This window comes from Ovis aries, chromosome 11 (genome assembly GCF_016772045.2).
Source record: "Ovis aries strain OAR_USU_Benz2616 breed Rambouillet chromosome 11, ARS-UI_Ramb_v3.0, whole genome shotgun sequence".
Lineage (NCBI taxonomy): Eukaryota > Metazoa > Chordata > Mammalia > Artiodactyla > Bovidae > Ovis > Ovis aries.
In genome coordinates, this window is record NC_056064.1 from 59768019 (window position 1) to 59784022 (window position 16004).

Sequence of the window (16004 nt, forward strand, 5' to 3'; positions counted from 1 at the left end):
TGATTTATTATACGAGAATATAATAACCTGATTTGGTTTTGGGGAAATGAGCTAATATAAAGCTGAAGCCTACACAGAGTTAAGCTCAACAAAGTAACTTTTATCATCACACAGAGACTTAAAATCTAAGCCTTCTATTCAATAGTTTTTGTTATTTTTGTTTGCTTGTTTTTCGGATGTTTCTCTCTCCTCTCCACCTAGGGCATTCTGTCCACAAACAAAATCCGAGCCTGACTTCCTCCTTCTGGGATTAAGGTAACCTGCCGCTGCACCACGCCTGTTCTCGAGATTTCTATGGTCCTATTCATCCCACCTATCCGGGTTTATGTCCTCTCATTTGGGAACCTTTGGTTTCCATCTGAGATGCTACAGGAATCACACAGAGAGCCCAAAAATTTCTTGCACTGATTTGTTTCCAATTTTTAACTTTTTATTTAGAAATAATAAAATAAGACATAATATATAAAAATATGTACAATCCATGGTTTGTGCAGTACATTAGGAAGACTTCAGATACAAAAAGACAGGACACGGGAAGATAGTGACTCAGGATTGTCAAAGGCTGGAGTTGTTCAGTTCGCCGCCGCCCAGAGGTTGAAACCCAACATAACTAGAAAAGGGATTTGTTGGGAGTAAGCGACTATGCAACACTTGTTTTTTCTTTTTACACAACCTTAACTTTATTAGATACAGAGTGAAAAAAACATCCACTCTGCTTCTCAGAACAGGCTTTTTGCTTTTACTGTGTGGCTTATCATCAAATATGAATCGACATTTGTTTTTTTGCCAGGGTAACAAGATTCAGGGGACAAAATGCACTGAATAAACATCGAGGTTTGAGATGGGAGTTGACAGGGAAGAAAGGAAGGAAAGGGAGGAATAATGCACTGATAGAATTTTTAAAAAAAAACAGGTAAAACAAACTAAACAGTCATCAGGAATTTGGAAATGACTTCAGAGTTATGGTGACATCCTTAAAATGTCTGATTCAAGTATAATCTTAGAGGGATAGAAAACTATTAATATTCCTTTCTCAATAATCAAAATAGAATTCACTTTGTCTACCTTTTATTTAAAAATAGGATAACCAGGAATCTAAACCTCCTCCCAAAAATATAATGCCCATCCAGTTACGGGCACAGATTCTTCAAAAGGGGATAATTCCTAGATAAATTCAGTGGGGGTTTGCTTGCAACAGAGAAGCAACAAGAATCTAGCAACAGACCCCAGATACTCAGTATGAGTTCTTCAGTCTGCATTCCCGAGACATGTGTGCGCTCAGCAAGGAGGCCCAGTCAATAAAGACTGAGGTTCTGAAGGTAAAATGCAGCAAAAAAAAAACAAAAAACAAAAAAACCAAAACATTGTGCATTACTGTGTCTTGACTCTTGACCCAAAAAAAAAAAAAAAAATGCCATTTAAAGCTTGTAACTGTTAAAATACTAATAACTAGAAAAAGTTTTCAAATGAACAGTCCATGCTGAAATAAATAACAGGAGAACATAGCAAGACAAACCTTATAAGGCTGGTAAATATTTGCTAAAACCATGCTAACCGGTAGCATATAGGTACTAGCTCTCAGAAATTGCTGCACTGAAATTATACTTTCTATGGCAATTTTCTTCCCTTTACAGACTTCTATTTACATTTGGCTTTAAATATGAAAATATCTGATAAACTTTATAAAATGTACACTTTAAAAACATAGCTTCTGCAAAATTTTCTTGAAAAAAAAAAAAACAAACCTGTGCACCAGAATTTTTAATTTTTTTTCTCTTTTTCAGAAAGAACTTGCAAGAGTTCCCTCCCTCATTCTTGCCCCCCTCCACCCACCCCATTGCAAATATCTCAAGTCTTTAAGTGGCAGCACTGTGTGACGAGAGGGTGCCTTCGTCACCCCCACCCTCCACTGTGTCTTCATGTAATTTACAGATCACGGAATACTCTTTGGTTTGATTATTTTCCTTTGCAAAAATATCGGAATAGCAGCAGCTGAAACCCTCAACACCCTCTCCCTATCGACGGCAGACGGTGGCCATATACAGAAGAGTATACATTCTGTGTCCAATCCATCCCAATTCCGCTAACTCTCTAAACAACTTCCCCCATCGGCCTGTAAGTCTGGACTTCAAATATCATCCCCTCGCTTGATAGTTCTAACCTGGTTTCCATGCAAATAACTGCACAGGGTTCAAACCCACCGACTCGAAAGGCGGACAAGAGCAGAGACTGTCCTGTGACTGCAGGCACCCCATGCAGATGTGGCTGGTCAGGAACCAGAGCCCATCCCAGTCACGGGCTGACAAAACACAGGATTCTGGAACAAGCTGTTTTTTAATGGCATACAGGGGTGTAATACCGAAAAGAGAGTTGATTTTGAGACTCCCATTGAAAAAGAAAAAAATCAGCGACCCCAAATTCACACATAAGGAACTTTAAACCAAAACAGAGTTCCATTATATTAAGCTAGAGTGGAAAACCAAACCAAACCAAATGTTCCTAGCGAGTCAGGCAGCCAGGCAGGAGAAGCTTCTGGGAAATGATGTGCCCCAGGTAACGGGCTCCAGGTCTCCACAGGCAAAAGGGATCCACTCGGATTCAAAGACGAGTGTGGATCCCCCGAGGGGGAAAGGACACTTCAGATCATTATCTCCTTTACTCTTGACGCTGTTAGGGTTGTTATGGCTCTTGATGACCCTAAAATACTGAGATACTTTCATTTCTGTTCTCTATCATTAAAAAAAAAAAGGCAATGTTCCCCTTCCTCCTAAACACTAAAGTTGATGAGCTACATCAAAACGGCTCTTCCACATCGTGCTAACGTCTCACTGGAGCATTCACAACCCTCTCAGATGTTGGAGGACTCGGTCCAAACAGTCTGCTGGGAAGAACCAGCCCACGGGCCAGGCGTGGCATCTTTTAGAAAATGAACTCAAGCCAGAGATGCGCCCTCCGTCAGGGCAAGGAATTCAGCCCTAAGGTTTAAACCTACTGATCTTTCGAGTTGGATGGCTCAGCGTGGAGGATGCCAACTCATGTCAACCTAGGTCTTATCTTCTGGGATAAATTTTGGAATGTGCAAAACATGGAAAAATCCAGAAAAAAAAAAATCTAAGGGGTCATCATCTCTCAAGGTTGCATTCGCCTGGCCAGCACCACCTCGAAGGAAAGGAAAATTGCTTATATCTTTCATATGTGTGTCTGTGTCTGTGTGTGTGTGAATTTTTCCTGTCTTCTTCCTAGGACGTGAAAGTTACATGAAAGAACAAAAATCAAAAGCACCACACTTTACTCAACTGTGTGTGTGATGTTCTATTTTCTCAATAAGGTGCAAAAGGAGAGGGTAGTTCAAGGTCTTGCTGAGGTTCAAAGTTCTTGTCTCTTGATTTCAAGGCAGCCGTGGGGCTTTCTTTCCCTTTTAGCGTAAGCTCCACTGTGCAAAAATGTGCATTATCTTTGGTATTTATTTTAGGTAGTCTAACTTAAAATTTGAGATAACCCATTAACATCTTGTACGGGGAAAAAAAAAAAAAAAACACATTAACAAGAGCCCGGAGGCTACCATTTGGCTAGTGTTACATAATGCCCTTATGTAACCAGAGAGAGACAGACAGAGAGCACGAGGGAGAGAGAGAATCAATTCTAGCAAACAAATTACTGGCCTCAAAAAATCAGGCTCTCGTTTGGCAGCTAATAGCCAAATACTTGCCACTTTGAAGCGCATATCATGAGCTTTCAACAAAGTTCAACACTGACGTTTTAAATTACACACAAGGAAAAAAAAAAAAAAACTACACTGCACCAATACGACGCGTGTTGGTGTAGTTAGCAGCTTTTCAAAAGTTAAGGCAGAGTCTTGCCTTTAAAACATTGAAAAATGTGATGCCATTTAAAAACATTCTTGTTCCCCAAAGAGAAGCATTCTGGAGAAGTCAGACACCCCACCAACCAAGGCTTGCCTGCAAGTTCAAGTTTGGTTCAAAACACAAAACACAAACACAAACACCCCATAACTTATTCTACAACGTGTTATGCGCCTTCGGGTCACGGGGAGGCCTGTTTAGTGCTTTAGGCTCATCTTTGCGCTTACAGTCTTTCTCTAAAACCACCGCGCTAGCCCCAGTCCCTTGGGGTCACTTGCCTCAAACCACCTGCCCCTGGTACCGTCGTGTGCGTAACTGTTTTGGGCCTTTGACCAACAGACCGTGTTTCAGAGGAAGCACTCCCCAGGAGGACTCAGTCATATCTCCGACTCCCGTCGTAGCGGCCTGGGCTCTAGAGGTACGCTGGCCTGGTTGTGCAGGTCTATGTCCGGGGGCGTGTCCGTGCTTGTGCTCTCGGGGACCCCGTTTTCACTGTCGTCTTCCTCTTTGCTCGTGAGGGCGACCTCATTTTCATAGCAAAACGAGTTAGCGTTCGACAGGATGTATTTCTTCTCGGCTAAGTCCCTAGCGCTGCACAGGGGCGTGCTGGGGACTTCGTAGGTCTTGTGGAACCGGGAGTAGTCCACTTTGTAGTACTGCTTCTCCTCGAAGAGGACCGGCTCGTAGCGGTGACCCCAGAGGATCTCGTTGGCCAGGTATGAGCTCCGGCACTGCGTGGTCATGGCGGTGGCCTCCACCATCCCCTCGAGGATGACCACGATCTCAAAGTCTGCGTTGTCGATGTCCTGCTTGCTCAGATCGTACAGGGGACTGTCCTCATCGATCTCGTGGACGATGGTGATGGGAGACACCAGAAATATGCGGTCGATGCCGCTGTCAAAGCCCACGTTGATGTCTATCTGGTCCAGGGGGATGTACTCCCCCTCGGAGGTGATTCTGGACTTGAGGAGCTGCGCGCGGACGTGCGCTTCCACCAAGTGGCTCTTCCGGAGGTTGCCCACCCGCCACATGAGGCAGAGCTTGCCATCCCTCATGGCGATCACAGCGTTGTGGCTGAAGACCAGCGTCTCGTTTCTCTTCTTGGGCTTGGCCATCTTGGCCATCACCGCGCCGATGATGAAGGCGTCGATGATGCAGCCCACGATGGACTGGAAGACCACCATGAAGACGGCCACGGGGCACTCGTCCGTGACGCAGCGGAAGCCGTAGCCGATGGTGGTCTGCGTCTCGATGGAGAAGAGGAAGGCGGCCGTGAAGCTGTTGACCTCGGACACGCAGGCTTTGCTCTCCTTGGACGCGTCCAGGTCCCCGTGGAGCAGCGCGATCAACCAAAACACGCAGCCGAAGAAGAGCCAGGAGAGCACAAAAGCCAGGCAGAAGATGACCAGCATCCACCGCCAGCGGATGTCCACGCACGTGGTGAAGATGTCGGCCAGGTACCGCTGGCCCTTCTCGCCCACGTTGACGAACTGCACGTTGCAGTGACCGTCCTTCTTCACGAAGCGGCTCCGGCACTGCTGGCGGGTGTGGACTTTGCTCTTGCCGTTCCCGAACCCGTTGGCCACCGCCAGGGTGGCCAGCTTCATGCCGTCCTCCTCCGAAGAGACAATGCTGTAGCGGTTGGTGCGCACGCTGCCCATCGCTTCTGCTGCGGACGCCAGCGCTTCTGCTTTGGGAAACAGTCTGAGTTTTTGCAAAACCCTTTGGAGAAACAGGTTTGAATGTTCAGTGAGGACCCACACGCACAAAAAAAAAAGAAGGAGGGATGGGGTATCCAGGGGCCTTGAGGTTCTGGCTACCAAGGTCTGTCTCTTGACATGCAGAGTCACCTTAGTAACTCAGCTGACATCCAGAGAACAGGTCCTGCAAAAAAAGAGAGAGAGAGAGATCTTCTATTACAAAAGAAGTTCATTAGGAAAGGGTTCCACTCTCTAATGCAACAGTTCCTAACCAGACACAGAGACAGATATACAGAAATGTCCTTTATGCTGAATTACTGGGGTTTTCATTTCTTGGTGTAGCCCTAAAAAAATAGAAAGAAAATATTTTCTTATATCACTTAAAAACATGAAGTTGCTAAACACAGAAGAGGTGGTTGTTCATGACTGCTTTTTTCCCTAACTTTTAAAGTTTATATTGGCGTATAGCTGATTGACAGTGTTGATACTTTCAGGTGGACAGCAAAGCAACTCAGCCACACTGATACATGTATCCATTCCCCGCCCAACTCCCCTGCCATCCAGGCTGCCACAGAATGTTGACCAGAGTCCCCTGTGCAGTACAGCAGATTTTTGTTGGTTGTCCATTTTAAATATAGTAGACGGCACATATTCATCCATCCCTAATTATCCCTTCCCCTCATCCAAAGTCTCAGATTCCTGTTTCCCTACTTTTGGCCAGATATCTAGAATATTCTACTTTACAGATCCACCTGTCTCCTCTTATGCTCTTCATTTGCCTTCTCTGCTTGCTAGGGTCCCTGGTGATTAAGAAGAAGAAAGACTTTTCTAACTCTCAGGTTTGCTATGAAGCTTTAAGAACTCGGACATGTCAGAGAGCATTTCACATGAATGCAGAATGTTCATATTCATCGAGCAGCAGGTGCATTGTGGAAGAACATGACAGCCCTCAATGGCGAGGCTGAAATCCAAAAGCATTGACTAGTTCATTTAAACAGACAAAACTGAGCAGACAGCCCTTCCAATCATCTGAAAGGGACGCGGGTTTCTGGAGACATTTTGGGCTTATTCCATCACATCACACGCTGACAGCAGCCACCAAAAGCAGCAGAAACTCCTGATAGCATCTCTGTTCCTGCAAGTGATTCTGACTTGAAGATGCAGGCTCACGCTGGGGGATACAGAGTGATCCTGTTGCTTAGCAATGAGAGACCTGAGATTCTCTGGAGATGGGACTGCCGTGTGTAATGACAGGCGAGGAAGTAAGCACCTTTGTGCTCAAGGATCAGGTCTTCAGTGGATTGAGATAAGGCTGGGAGTCCTCGTCTGTGTGCTTCCAAACACAGACAACTCTGCAGCAGTAAGTCACAGGGCCCCCTCAGCTCACTCACACTTGCAGCGGGTGCCTTCTGACCTCTGTTCCTGTAGAGAGGATGCTCACCTTTACTTAATCAGAACAAATAAACAGCAGTTTTCAGTTTTCCCCTCTCTGCTCATCTCCCGCCCCTGGCAACCCCGCCCCTGCGGTTAAAAATCATCTACCCACTTTTGACTTTCCATGTTTGGTCCAAAGGATATAATTTTTCCTGGATTTGCAAAAGGCTGGGAGAAAGTCTAGGGTGTTTTGGCAACAAAACACCAAATATAAATTGTAAAATGAACACAGCAGAGAAATGAAAAATAGGGATGCTTGACTTTCAAACCACCAAAGCTGTCTCCTGGATTAAAGGGGGACAGTGAACAGCGGATGGACAGGATCAGAGATTCGTCGACACCCTGATGACAAGGACACCACTTTTTCTTTCTCCCCCTAAACCGCACTCAGATGGAGCAGTTAACAGAACCATGTGCAACCAGACCAGCTGCAAAGACAGCAAATCACTGATCTGTTTTCATGCACCCCCTGAGTAAAAAGGCAAGGTGTATTGTCTTTGAAAATGACTTGTTGCAGTCTTTTCATTTCTGCCTCTTTATCCAAGTTATTATGCAAGAATGTGCCCCAACACATTTTTCCTGAGATTAGTCATCTGTGAAAATTGCAATGTGTGTTACATTTTGGCAGCTTTTGACACCTGAATGATGCCCGATTTGAAACTGCCTTTGAATTACTTTATAAAAAGAAGGGACTGTGTCTTCTTACCCTTCCACCTGCTTCAATGTTTTGTCTGCTTCCCATGAAGTTTGCACTTGGACAAAAGAAGCAAGACTCTGATTCCTCAGGGTTCTAGACCCTGGACACAGAAAGAATTTTTTTAAACAGAGATTTCAGCTCATTTGGCTCATATGAGACTGCCAAGCCCTTCGACACCACACAAATATAGACAATAATATGACACCAAATGCAGGTGCCTTTTCCAAGAAAGAGGGGGGTCAGGGAGGCCTCATTTAGATAGGCTTGTGTCCGTGAGTTCTGACTGACTTCAGGATATTATAAGCTGACACCAAGAAATTCCCTTTTCATGATTCAAAACAATCCTTCCATCTGAGTTACCATTAGGGACCAGGAGTAGACAGTCTCAAATTTCTTCTGACTTATTTCTGCTCTCTTTCCAGATTAAAGCATAACAGTCATATGAAATCTAAAGACTGAATTACAACTTTCTAAAAATCTTGACCCCAAGACATTCGTCTGAATTCCACGAAACACACACGACCAGCTTCCTACGAATGAATAGCTTTCCGCATTTAGAATCTTGAAGAGAGCCTGTATTGAGAGACTATTATTGTCTTATTTCCATTGCTAATGACAGAATCTGTTCCATATGCGGAGCATCATTTAGAAATTTACCATTTCTGCCTGGAAAGGAGGGGGGAGAAGATTTTTCTGGCAAAATGGAAACTGTTGTCACCTCCAGCAGATGCGCTCCAAAACAGATTCATGTGTATTTGTGCGCGCACATGATGTGTGTTCAGACTTCGGTGGAGCTGATGGTACAGCAAAAGCTGAGACGCTGCCAAAGTCTGACAGGGGAACTGTCTTAATATTCCACTCTGAAGACTGTCTTTCCTATTAACCTGCCCACATGCCTGAATGGCTGCGGGCAAGCAGAAAACTTCCTTGCCTGCACTTCTCACACTGAAAATCACCAATTCATGAGCATCTGGGAAAACACTTTAATTAGGAATAGGGCTTTCGTGCAACTTCATTTTAGGGCCACATTCTAAGTAAGTTCTTGAAACTCATCTGATTAAGAACCGATGAAAACCCCCAGTGATTGCCCTCCTTGCGAGGCACAGCTCGGGAGAATTCACATGTGATTTGATGAACAATGTGCAAGTACCCCCATTTTCAGCCGGAATATGTAAGGGCCTGAAATAAACTTAACAGACACAAACAATCATTTTTACCCAGGGCATAACCAATGAGGAAGAAAGTATTTCTGGGAAATGGAGAGGCTACATGTGCTGCTCTTCATGTTAAGACTATTTATAGGCTGAGACCAAATTAAGCATAAGCAGTGGAAAAAAATAGTTCAGGGCTTCCATCTCAAGGTAGATGTTAAACGAGAGAGAGCTGGAGACAGAGATGAGGCCAAGGAGATAACATGGTGTAATGAATATATCCAGATCATTTTCCCCTTCACCGAGATATTCCCAGGATGGATCATCCAAGAACAGAGACATGCTAACCAGGAAGACCAAGTGAGAATAAGTGGGCCCCCTCTTATGATCGTGGTGTGGAGCAGATGAGAAAGTTTCCGAGTAAGGAGAGGAAACAGGGATGGTAAAAGGACTGAAGGAGAGGTCTGCTAATGAGTGTTTAGAGCAGCTATTCCCCAGCTGACGCCATATAGACCAGCCTGAGTGTGCTCTGGGCACACGGTTGCTACGAGAGCTCAAGGCTGGCAAAGCAACCTCTCAGAAGCTCAGTAAACAGAAGGGAGGGGGAGGGGCGCTTGGAGAGGAGGGGTACCCACTCACCTATGGGAGCCCCACATCTTTCATACTCAACAATGCATATAGCATCACTTGGTATGCTCACTTGCTGAACTATATATCTCTATAGCAAACAAAAATAAACACTAAAAAAAAAAAAAAAAAAGCTTGAAACTGTCCTTCTGTCCAGGTAAAGACGGGGTCGGTCTTTTATGCTACTCAAAAAGTCATGCAAGGACTCGACCAGGATTGGGCAGCCGGAAAGTCTAAAGGAAGTAGCAGGAAGTAAAAGGAAGTATAAATAATGCGTGCTATTTTTTTTAAGGTCAGTTTACAAGAGCTCAGAACAAATATTCCTATGGAGAGCAGTAACATGAAAAGAAAGTGCCAGCAGGGGGGAGGGGGAGGGCGTGAAAGCAAAGTGACATGACCTTGACCCCAACTCTGACCCCTCCCACCATCCTTAAAGTCAGTCTCTTAATTCCTCAGCCTGGGGATTTTTCTGGATCATGAAATATAAAAATAAAACACTTGGAGCGGGCGTGAAAGTGAGCAGGAAAAAGCTAGCAAGCGTACAGGTAACACAGAGCAGGCATACAGCAGTCCTCAGTGGGAGAAAATCTGACAGGCTACCGATTACTAACGGAATGAAAGCAAGTGGAACAAAGCAATAGGCATTCTTTGCATACCCAAAACACGCTTCCAAATCAGGCCTGATTTCCTAAAAGGTAAATTCTTGGTTAATAGAAATCCCAGGATTCACAGCCGCATCTTAGTTACCATCGTGCTGACAGGATCACCCAGACACAGACAATAAACTGCCCACTTCCTATCTCGGTTTTTTTTTTTTTTTCCCAACTGTCATGATGACTGTATGTTATGATGCAATCCTTTGCAGAATCAAGTCGTTTCGACCACCGTGCTTCCCTGAAACCTGACCGTCTTCAAATTTCGGTATTAACAGGATTATTCCAAAGAAGAGCAAGCTGCTTAGGGGAGGTGTGCAAGTTTCGCGATCTTAGGGCTCAGATCCAGCGCGAGCTCCCGTTCTCTTCCCCAGCAAAGCAACTTTGAGACAAGCTTGCTGGGTTTGGAACTCAAGCTACACTGGAAGCAGTGACAGAGGGGGTGGGGAGGAAAGACGCCAAGGATCGAGACCGGCGCTGAGTCTCAAGGTTTGCCAAGGTTTGAGATCGGTTTTCTAGACGCATCCACTGCCTTTTTTTTTTTTTTTTTTTTTCCTCCTGAGAGACAGAATCGAACAGAGGCTCCCTCGCCCGGGTCTCCCAACTGAGTATCTCGCTACAGCTGGTGCACTGGAAGTTATGAGCACAAACAGATGCTGCAGGAAAATGTTTCTATTGCTCAACTGTTCCAAGCATGTCTCAGTATTTTTAGCTCCGAGGATGTTCTGGTGCGCACACAAACTCTATAGGCAGGCTCTGGGACTCCGGCGCGTGGGGGAGAACTAAAGGCGGCCTGACAGCTGGGCACCTCTGGGGCGGTCGGGCCGGGCCGGGGACGGAAGCCCGAGTCCTCTCCCCGGGACCCACAGGCAAGGAGAGCAAAGCAGGGAAGAAAATACGCAGCAGCCCTTACCTGTTGCCGGCGCAGGAGCATGGGACATGGAGTGGAAGTGGGGGGTTACAGAGGCATGTGAGATCCAGGAGTTTGTACAAGCGAGGGAGGCAAAGCGAACCAGCAATTCCCAGGACCCAGCGGGCCGGCGCCGGGGCGGGCTGCGCGCGGGCTGGGTCTCCAGTGCGCTCTGCGCTTTCCTGGGCTCTTTTGAGGCGTCCGCGAGGCACCGGGCCGCCCGGCCCCGCCCCCGGCCGCGCCGGCCAATCGCCGCGCTCCCGGCCCCGCGGGGACCGCGCGGGGGGGAGGATGCTGCTCCCGCGGAGCCCGCGCGGCCGGCGCGAGAACCTGCCGCGGCTCCCGCCCCGCGCGCCCCCACGCCCGGCCGCCGGGGAGAAGGCGGCGGCCGCGCCCGGCCGGGCCCGCAGCAGGTGGGGCGCCCGCGGCCCGGCTCCGGCGGCGGCCTAATTGCAGCCCCGCCTGCGGGCCGAGCTCCCCACCCCGGGCCGGCCCCTCGCTGGCCGCTTCCTGTCCTCGGCGGCGGCGGCGGGGCCGGGCGCGCGCCCCCAGGGGCTCGCGGAGGGCCGGGGTCCCGGCCGCCCGGCGGCCGCCTGGGAAGCTTGCCTGTCAGCCGGGGGCGCGTCTTCCTCTCCCCTTCCCTCCCACCCGGGGCAGCCTCCCCCCCCACCCCGCCCCGCGGTCCTTCCCGCCTCCCCGAATCCCGGGCTGAACCAGCGGGGCGAGGAGGAGCCGCCGATGCAACGCGGAAAGGGACCGCGCGCGGCGCGCAGAGCCCGGCCGGGGGCCGACGAGCGCAGGGCTGCCCGGCCCTTCCCTCTCCCGACTGGGGGCGAGTTACTCACAGAGAGCCGGGGCTGCTCGGGAGCGTGAACGGCCCGTTCCCTGCCGCGGGGTCCGCCCTCGATCCCGGGCTCCACCGGCGCGCCGGGCACGCTCTGCTGATCTAGACCCAGAGCAGTTCGACTCCTGAATTCTCCGCAGGAGCAACTCCTACGGGCGCTCAGCGCTGCCACGCGCCGGCGCCTCCCAGCCCTCCCGCCCCGCAACCGGGCGAGGGCTTGCAGACCCTTTCACAAGCGCTGTCAACCGCAGTGTGAGCCGGGCGTGGACCCTGGAACATTGTGTGTGTGTGTGTGTGTGTGTGTGCGTGTGTGTGTGCGCGTGTGTGTGTGTGTGTGTGTACACTGCGGAGCCGCGCACGCCTGAGCATTTTGGTGTCATCGCGAAGCTTTGCTCTTAAAGAATACTCAAGAATCCTCCTTACACCAAGTTTGCCATCCCTGTGTGTGTGTGTGTGTGTGTGTGTGTGTGTGTGTGTGTGTGTGTGGTGAATGATTATTTCCGCAAGCGATCAAATGTGTCCTCCGCGTAGTTTAAACCTCTCCAAGGCCTCCTAGAGACGCCAAACTACTTGCACCCGCTAGCTCGCCTTTCTGGGCGGTCCCGCCGGGGTGGCTGTGCGCGAGCGCGAGAATGAAAGCGACCCGGGAACCCGGCTTCGCGCCGGGACCCTCCTCCGAGCCTCCTTCGCGCGCTCGGCCCCTAGGAGGTGCTGGTGAAGTGCGCTTGGGCTCCGCGGGTCCCTCTGAATCCTGCCTCAGCCAGCGCGCCGCTCTTCCTCCTCTTCCTAAGACACTGACATTAACAGGGCCTGGAAGAGGCTGTGCAGGCGCTGACTGACAGCCGAGCGCCTGGCTGTTTCATTCCGCTTGTGGCGACGGTACAGTGGTTCGAGCCCCGCTACCCACTGTCTTGCCTTTTAAAGCCCTCTCCGTGGGAATCACGGTTCACACCATGGAGGTCTCCTTTAACCTGTGCGAAGCCAAGTGCTATTTATAGGCCGTTTGGATTACCTGTGCCAGAGGGGTGGATGTATAGGAAGCCAGGCTGTAGCCTAAAGCTGAAAGAGCCTGGAGACAGACAATAAGTCTGCATGACCAGTGGACAAAGGATGCGGTGCGGCTCAGTGCGCTGCAATGAGCTGCCTCTCAGACGGGCTTCCTCGTGGATTTCTTAACTGGACTGGAGAGGTCCGATGAATCCTTCAAAGCATATTAAACCCAAATGGAAAGAGGAAATTCATCGTTTATAGATGCCTTCTGTTATTGTCATTCAATCTATGCATCTGTAGATGGCTGAGGATTTTCCAAACCACAAAAATCCAACACTCTTATTTCTAGGTAATGAGCTCTTTTTGAAAACCAGTCACCCAGAAAGGGATACCATTTCTCTGAAATTACGACTGAAATTTATTTTAATATGCTACTCTAAGTAAACTGAATACACCACAGGTCAGGATGGTTTCATATGATAGGAAAAATCTTTTTTTTTTTATTAAAATGAATGCAAAGTTATCAGATGATGGTTGTTTGTACAAATTTACTGATGAGAAATAAATTGCAAATAAATACGTGTATCCTAGTCCTTCTTATCTACCTCACTTTCACCTCCCATGGAATGATATGCATCAAGGCTTATTTATTGAAGCCAAAAATTAGAGAAAGGTTGACTGTTTTAATAAGAAGCTTCCCAATCTGAATAGACTGCTTCCCTTAATTATTTAGGTAAATAAGGAAACATGAAGAATTAAATTTTGTTTATAACTGAAACTTTATAAATGCAGGAGAGCATTGATTAACTCTATTGCTTCATCTTATAAGAAAAATATAAATGTGCATTTTCATGAATGAGACCTTTCACTATGTCCCTATTAGGAAAATTCTAGTGTTCCAAACCATTCAGTGCTTGCATAAATGTACTTTTTTGGAGCAAGTATGTGATATAGATTTCCCTGAGAGTGTATCTTTTTGGCTGAATCAGTCCTTATTTAGCAAAAAATAAAAATAAAAATCTCCAATGCAGGTGGACACCAGTGCAGTTGGGAGTTGGGATCCATCTGTGGATTAAATTTTTCCAAGGAAGTGACAATTATGTCCTTACTGATTCCCTCCACAGTAACCACCTATAATATTAGAGCCAAATATTAGTCACAGTCTCGATCTGCAGTCAGACTATGAATGGTCGTGTGACGCAGAAAGACATTGTTCTGCCAGGAACACAAATCTTTCTTTTGTGCTCAAGTAAAGACCACCAGCAATTAGTTTTACTTTTCAAGGGTCCGTTAACCATCACTGCATTCCATTTTATAATGATAAGAGAAGAGCAGCTCCTGTTATTTGCATCTTCCTGGTAGCAAGAATCACTCATTAGTCTTTGCAGTAATAATTAATAATCATAATAAATGGATAAGTAAGTGTGTGTGTGTGTGTGTGTGTGTGTGTGTGTGTGTGTGTGTGTGCGCTCTGTCACTCAGTCATGTCTGATCCCTTGCAACCCCGTGGCCTGTAGCCCCCCAGGCTCCTCTTTCCATGGGATTCTCCAGGCAAGAATACTAGAGTAGGTTGCCATTTCCTCCTCCAGGGGATTGTCCCCACCCAGGGATCGAACCAGCGTCTCTTGCATCACCTGCATTGGCAGGGGAATTCTTTACCACTATGTCATATTGACTGGAAATATAGACAGGCTGGGTATGCAATCTGCTGCTACGAGAACAAGTCATCTGCTAGGGTATTTTAAGACACTGAATGTAATCTTACCTGGGGGGAAATTGCTTAGGCAGTTTCACTTACCATGTTGGTAACACTTCATCTTCATAATAAGATCTATAAAGGTACTTGCTGAGTAGCTACTTTGTACTTCAGCCATGTGCTCAGTGACGTGGGAAACAGAAGAGGTCTGGAACAGGAACAGTTTCCCCCCTTCAAGGATCCACGATTTCTAAGCAGACAGACAATGCGTACGAGGAATGACTCAATGGCACGATAAGGCAGCCGGTGATTAAGTGCTAAAACGGGTTGGTGAGGAAAGAAGCATCAGGAGGGCTTCTGAGGAGTGGAATGAAATGGACGGGAACATGTGGGGAAGTCTTTAGAATGGAAGACTTCACACGCTTGGCATAACACTCGCCCAGTTGTGTCAAGGATTGTGAGAGCACACTAGGAGACGGGGTTGCCCCTCACTTGGATTGCATCCTAAATGCCCATTATACGCTCAGCTCTGTCTGTATATGTGTAATTGTGTGTATAAATTATAAGCTGCCTCTAAGAATGGCATGTCCTTCCTGCATGCTGCTGCCTGCATAACTTCCTCTAAAGCACTGGGATTTAGTTCACAAGCCTTATTTGTCATTTGTCATCCCTGTAACACACAGTGATGTTGCCTTAATTATCTGGCAGCCTGGGATTGCAACATATTACAGAATGGCTTTTCTAAATAATTGAAGTTTGTTTGATTGGGAATGATTTTTCCCTTATCGTATGCATCCTCAAACGTTTAACTGGTGGCCCCTGTAGCATTCTGTGTATATTTCCAGTATCGTATATTCTGTTCCTCTCAGGCTATTACAGATCTATTTTCCCCTGTATCTGTTTCCACCTACCAACCGGGACTATTTTGAAGTCCATGGCCAATTTTTTATCTTTATATCCTTTTTGCCTTGCACATGGCTGAGCAAATAAATCAGGCTCAACAAATGTCAGCTGAATGATGAAAAGAATGAAAGTAACAATATTTCTGAGCATAAGATGACTTTTGAATAATGACTCAGTAATGATTCATTATAATAAACATAAGTCATTTCATTTTTACCTGCAATAGAGAGCCCATCAAAATACAAAAAGAACAGTGTCTTCTGCATTAAATGACCCCAGACTGAGCTTATTTAAGCTGTTCTGCTTGTTTTTCCTTCTTCTCCATCAGTGAGCCTTCACTTCTCATTTTTGCTTCTGCCAATGTGCTTGGAGTTTACTAGGCTGTCACCGTGTTCTGCCTAATCTGTTGATTCTAATATGCACTAGGCTGAGAAATTATGTAACCAAGGGTGTTTAAAAATATATGCAAAGTAAAAGTAAATATGATTTAAAGGGCTTAAAGTGGATGTATATTTTTGAAATAGTATGAGCGTATG

At 47.0% G+C, this 16004-nt stretch overlaps 1 protein-coding gene across 7 annotated transcripts in view; it reads right to left on the reverse strand.

The window, feature by feature from the left end:
• Positions 1-408: 408 nt before the first annotated feature.
• Positions 409-16004, reverse strand: part of KCNJ2 (potassium inwardly rectifying channel subfamily J member 2) — a 37298-nt gene continuing 21702 nt past the window's right edge. The window contains exons 1-3 of one of the 7 annotated variants that reach the window (XM_042256463.2): positions 11039-11202; positions 6834-6985; positions 409-5747 (exon numbers count right to left, since the gene is read on the reverse strand). In XM_042256463.2, coding sequence (XP_042112397.1) covers positions 4241-5524 — 1284 coding nt within the window. In that variant the 5' untranslated portion in view covers positions 5525-5747; positions 6834-6985; positions 11039-11202 and the 3' untranslated portion in view covers positions 409-4240. Of the gene's footprint in view, positions 5748-6833; positions 6986-10128; positions 10512-11038; positions 11203-11880; positions 12487-16004 lie in introns of those variants that run through there. The other 6 variants (XM_060395053.1, XM_060395054.1, XM_027974010.2 and 3 more) reach the window with 6 other exon arrangements.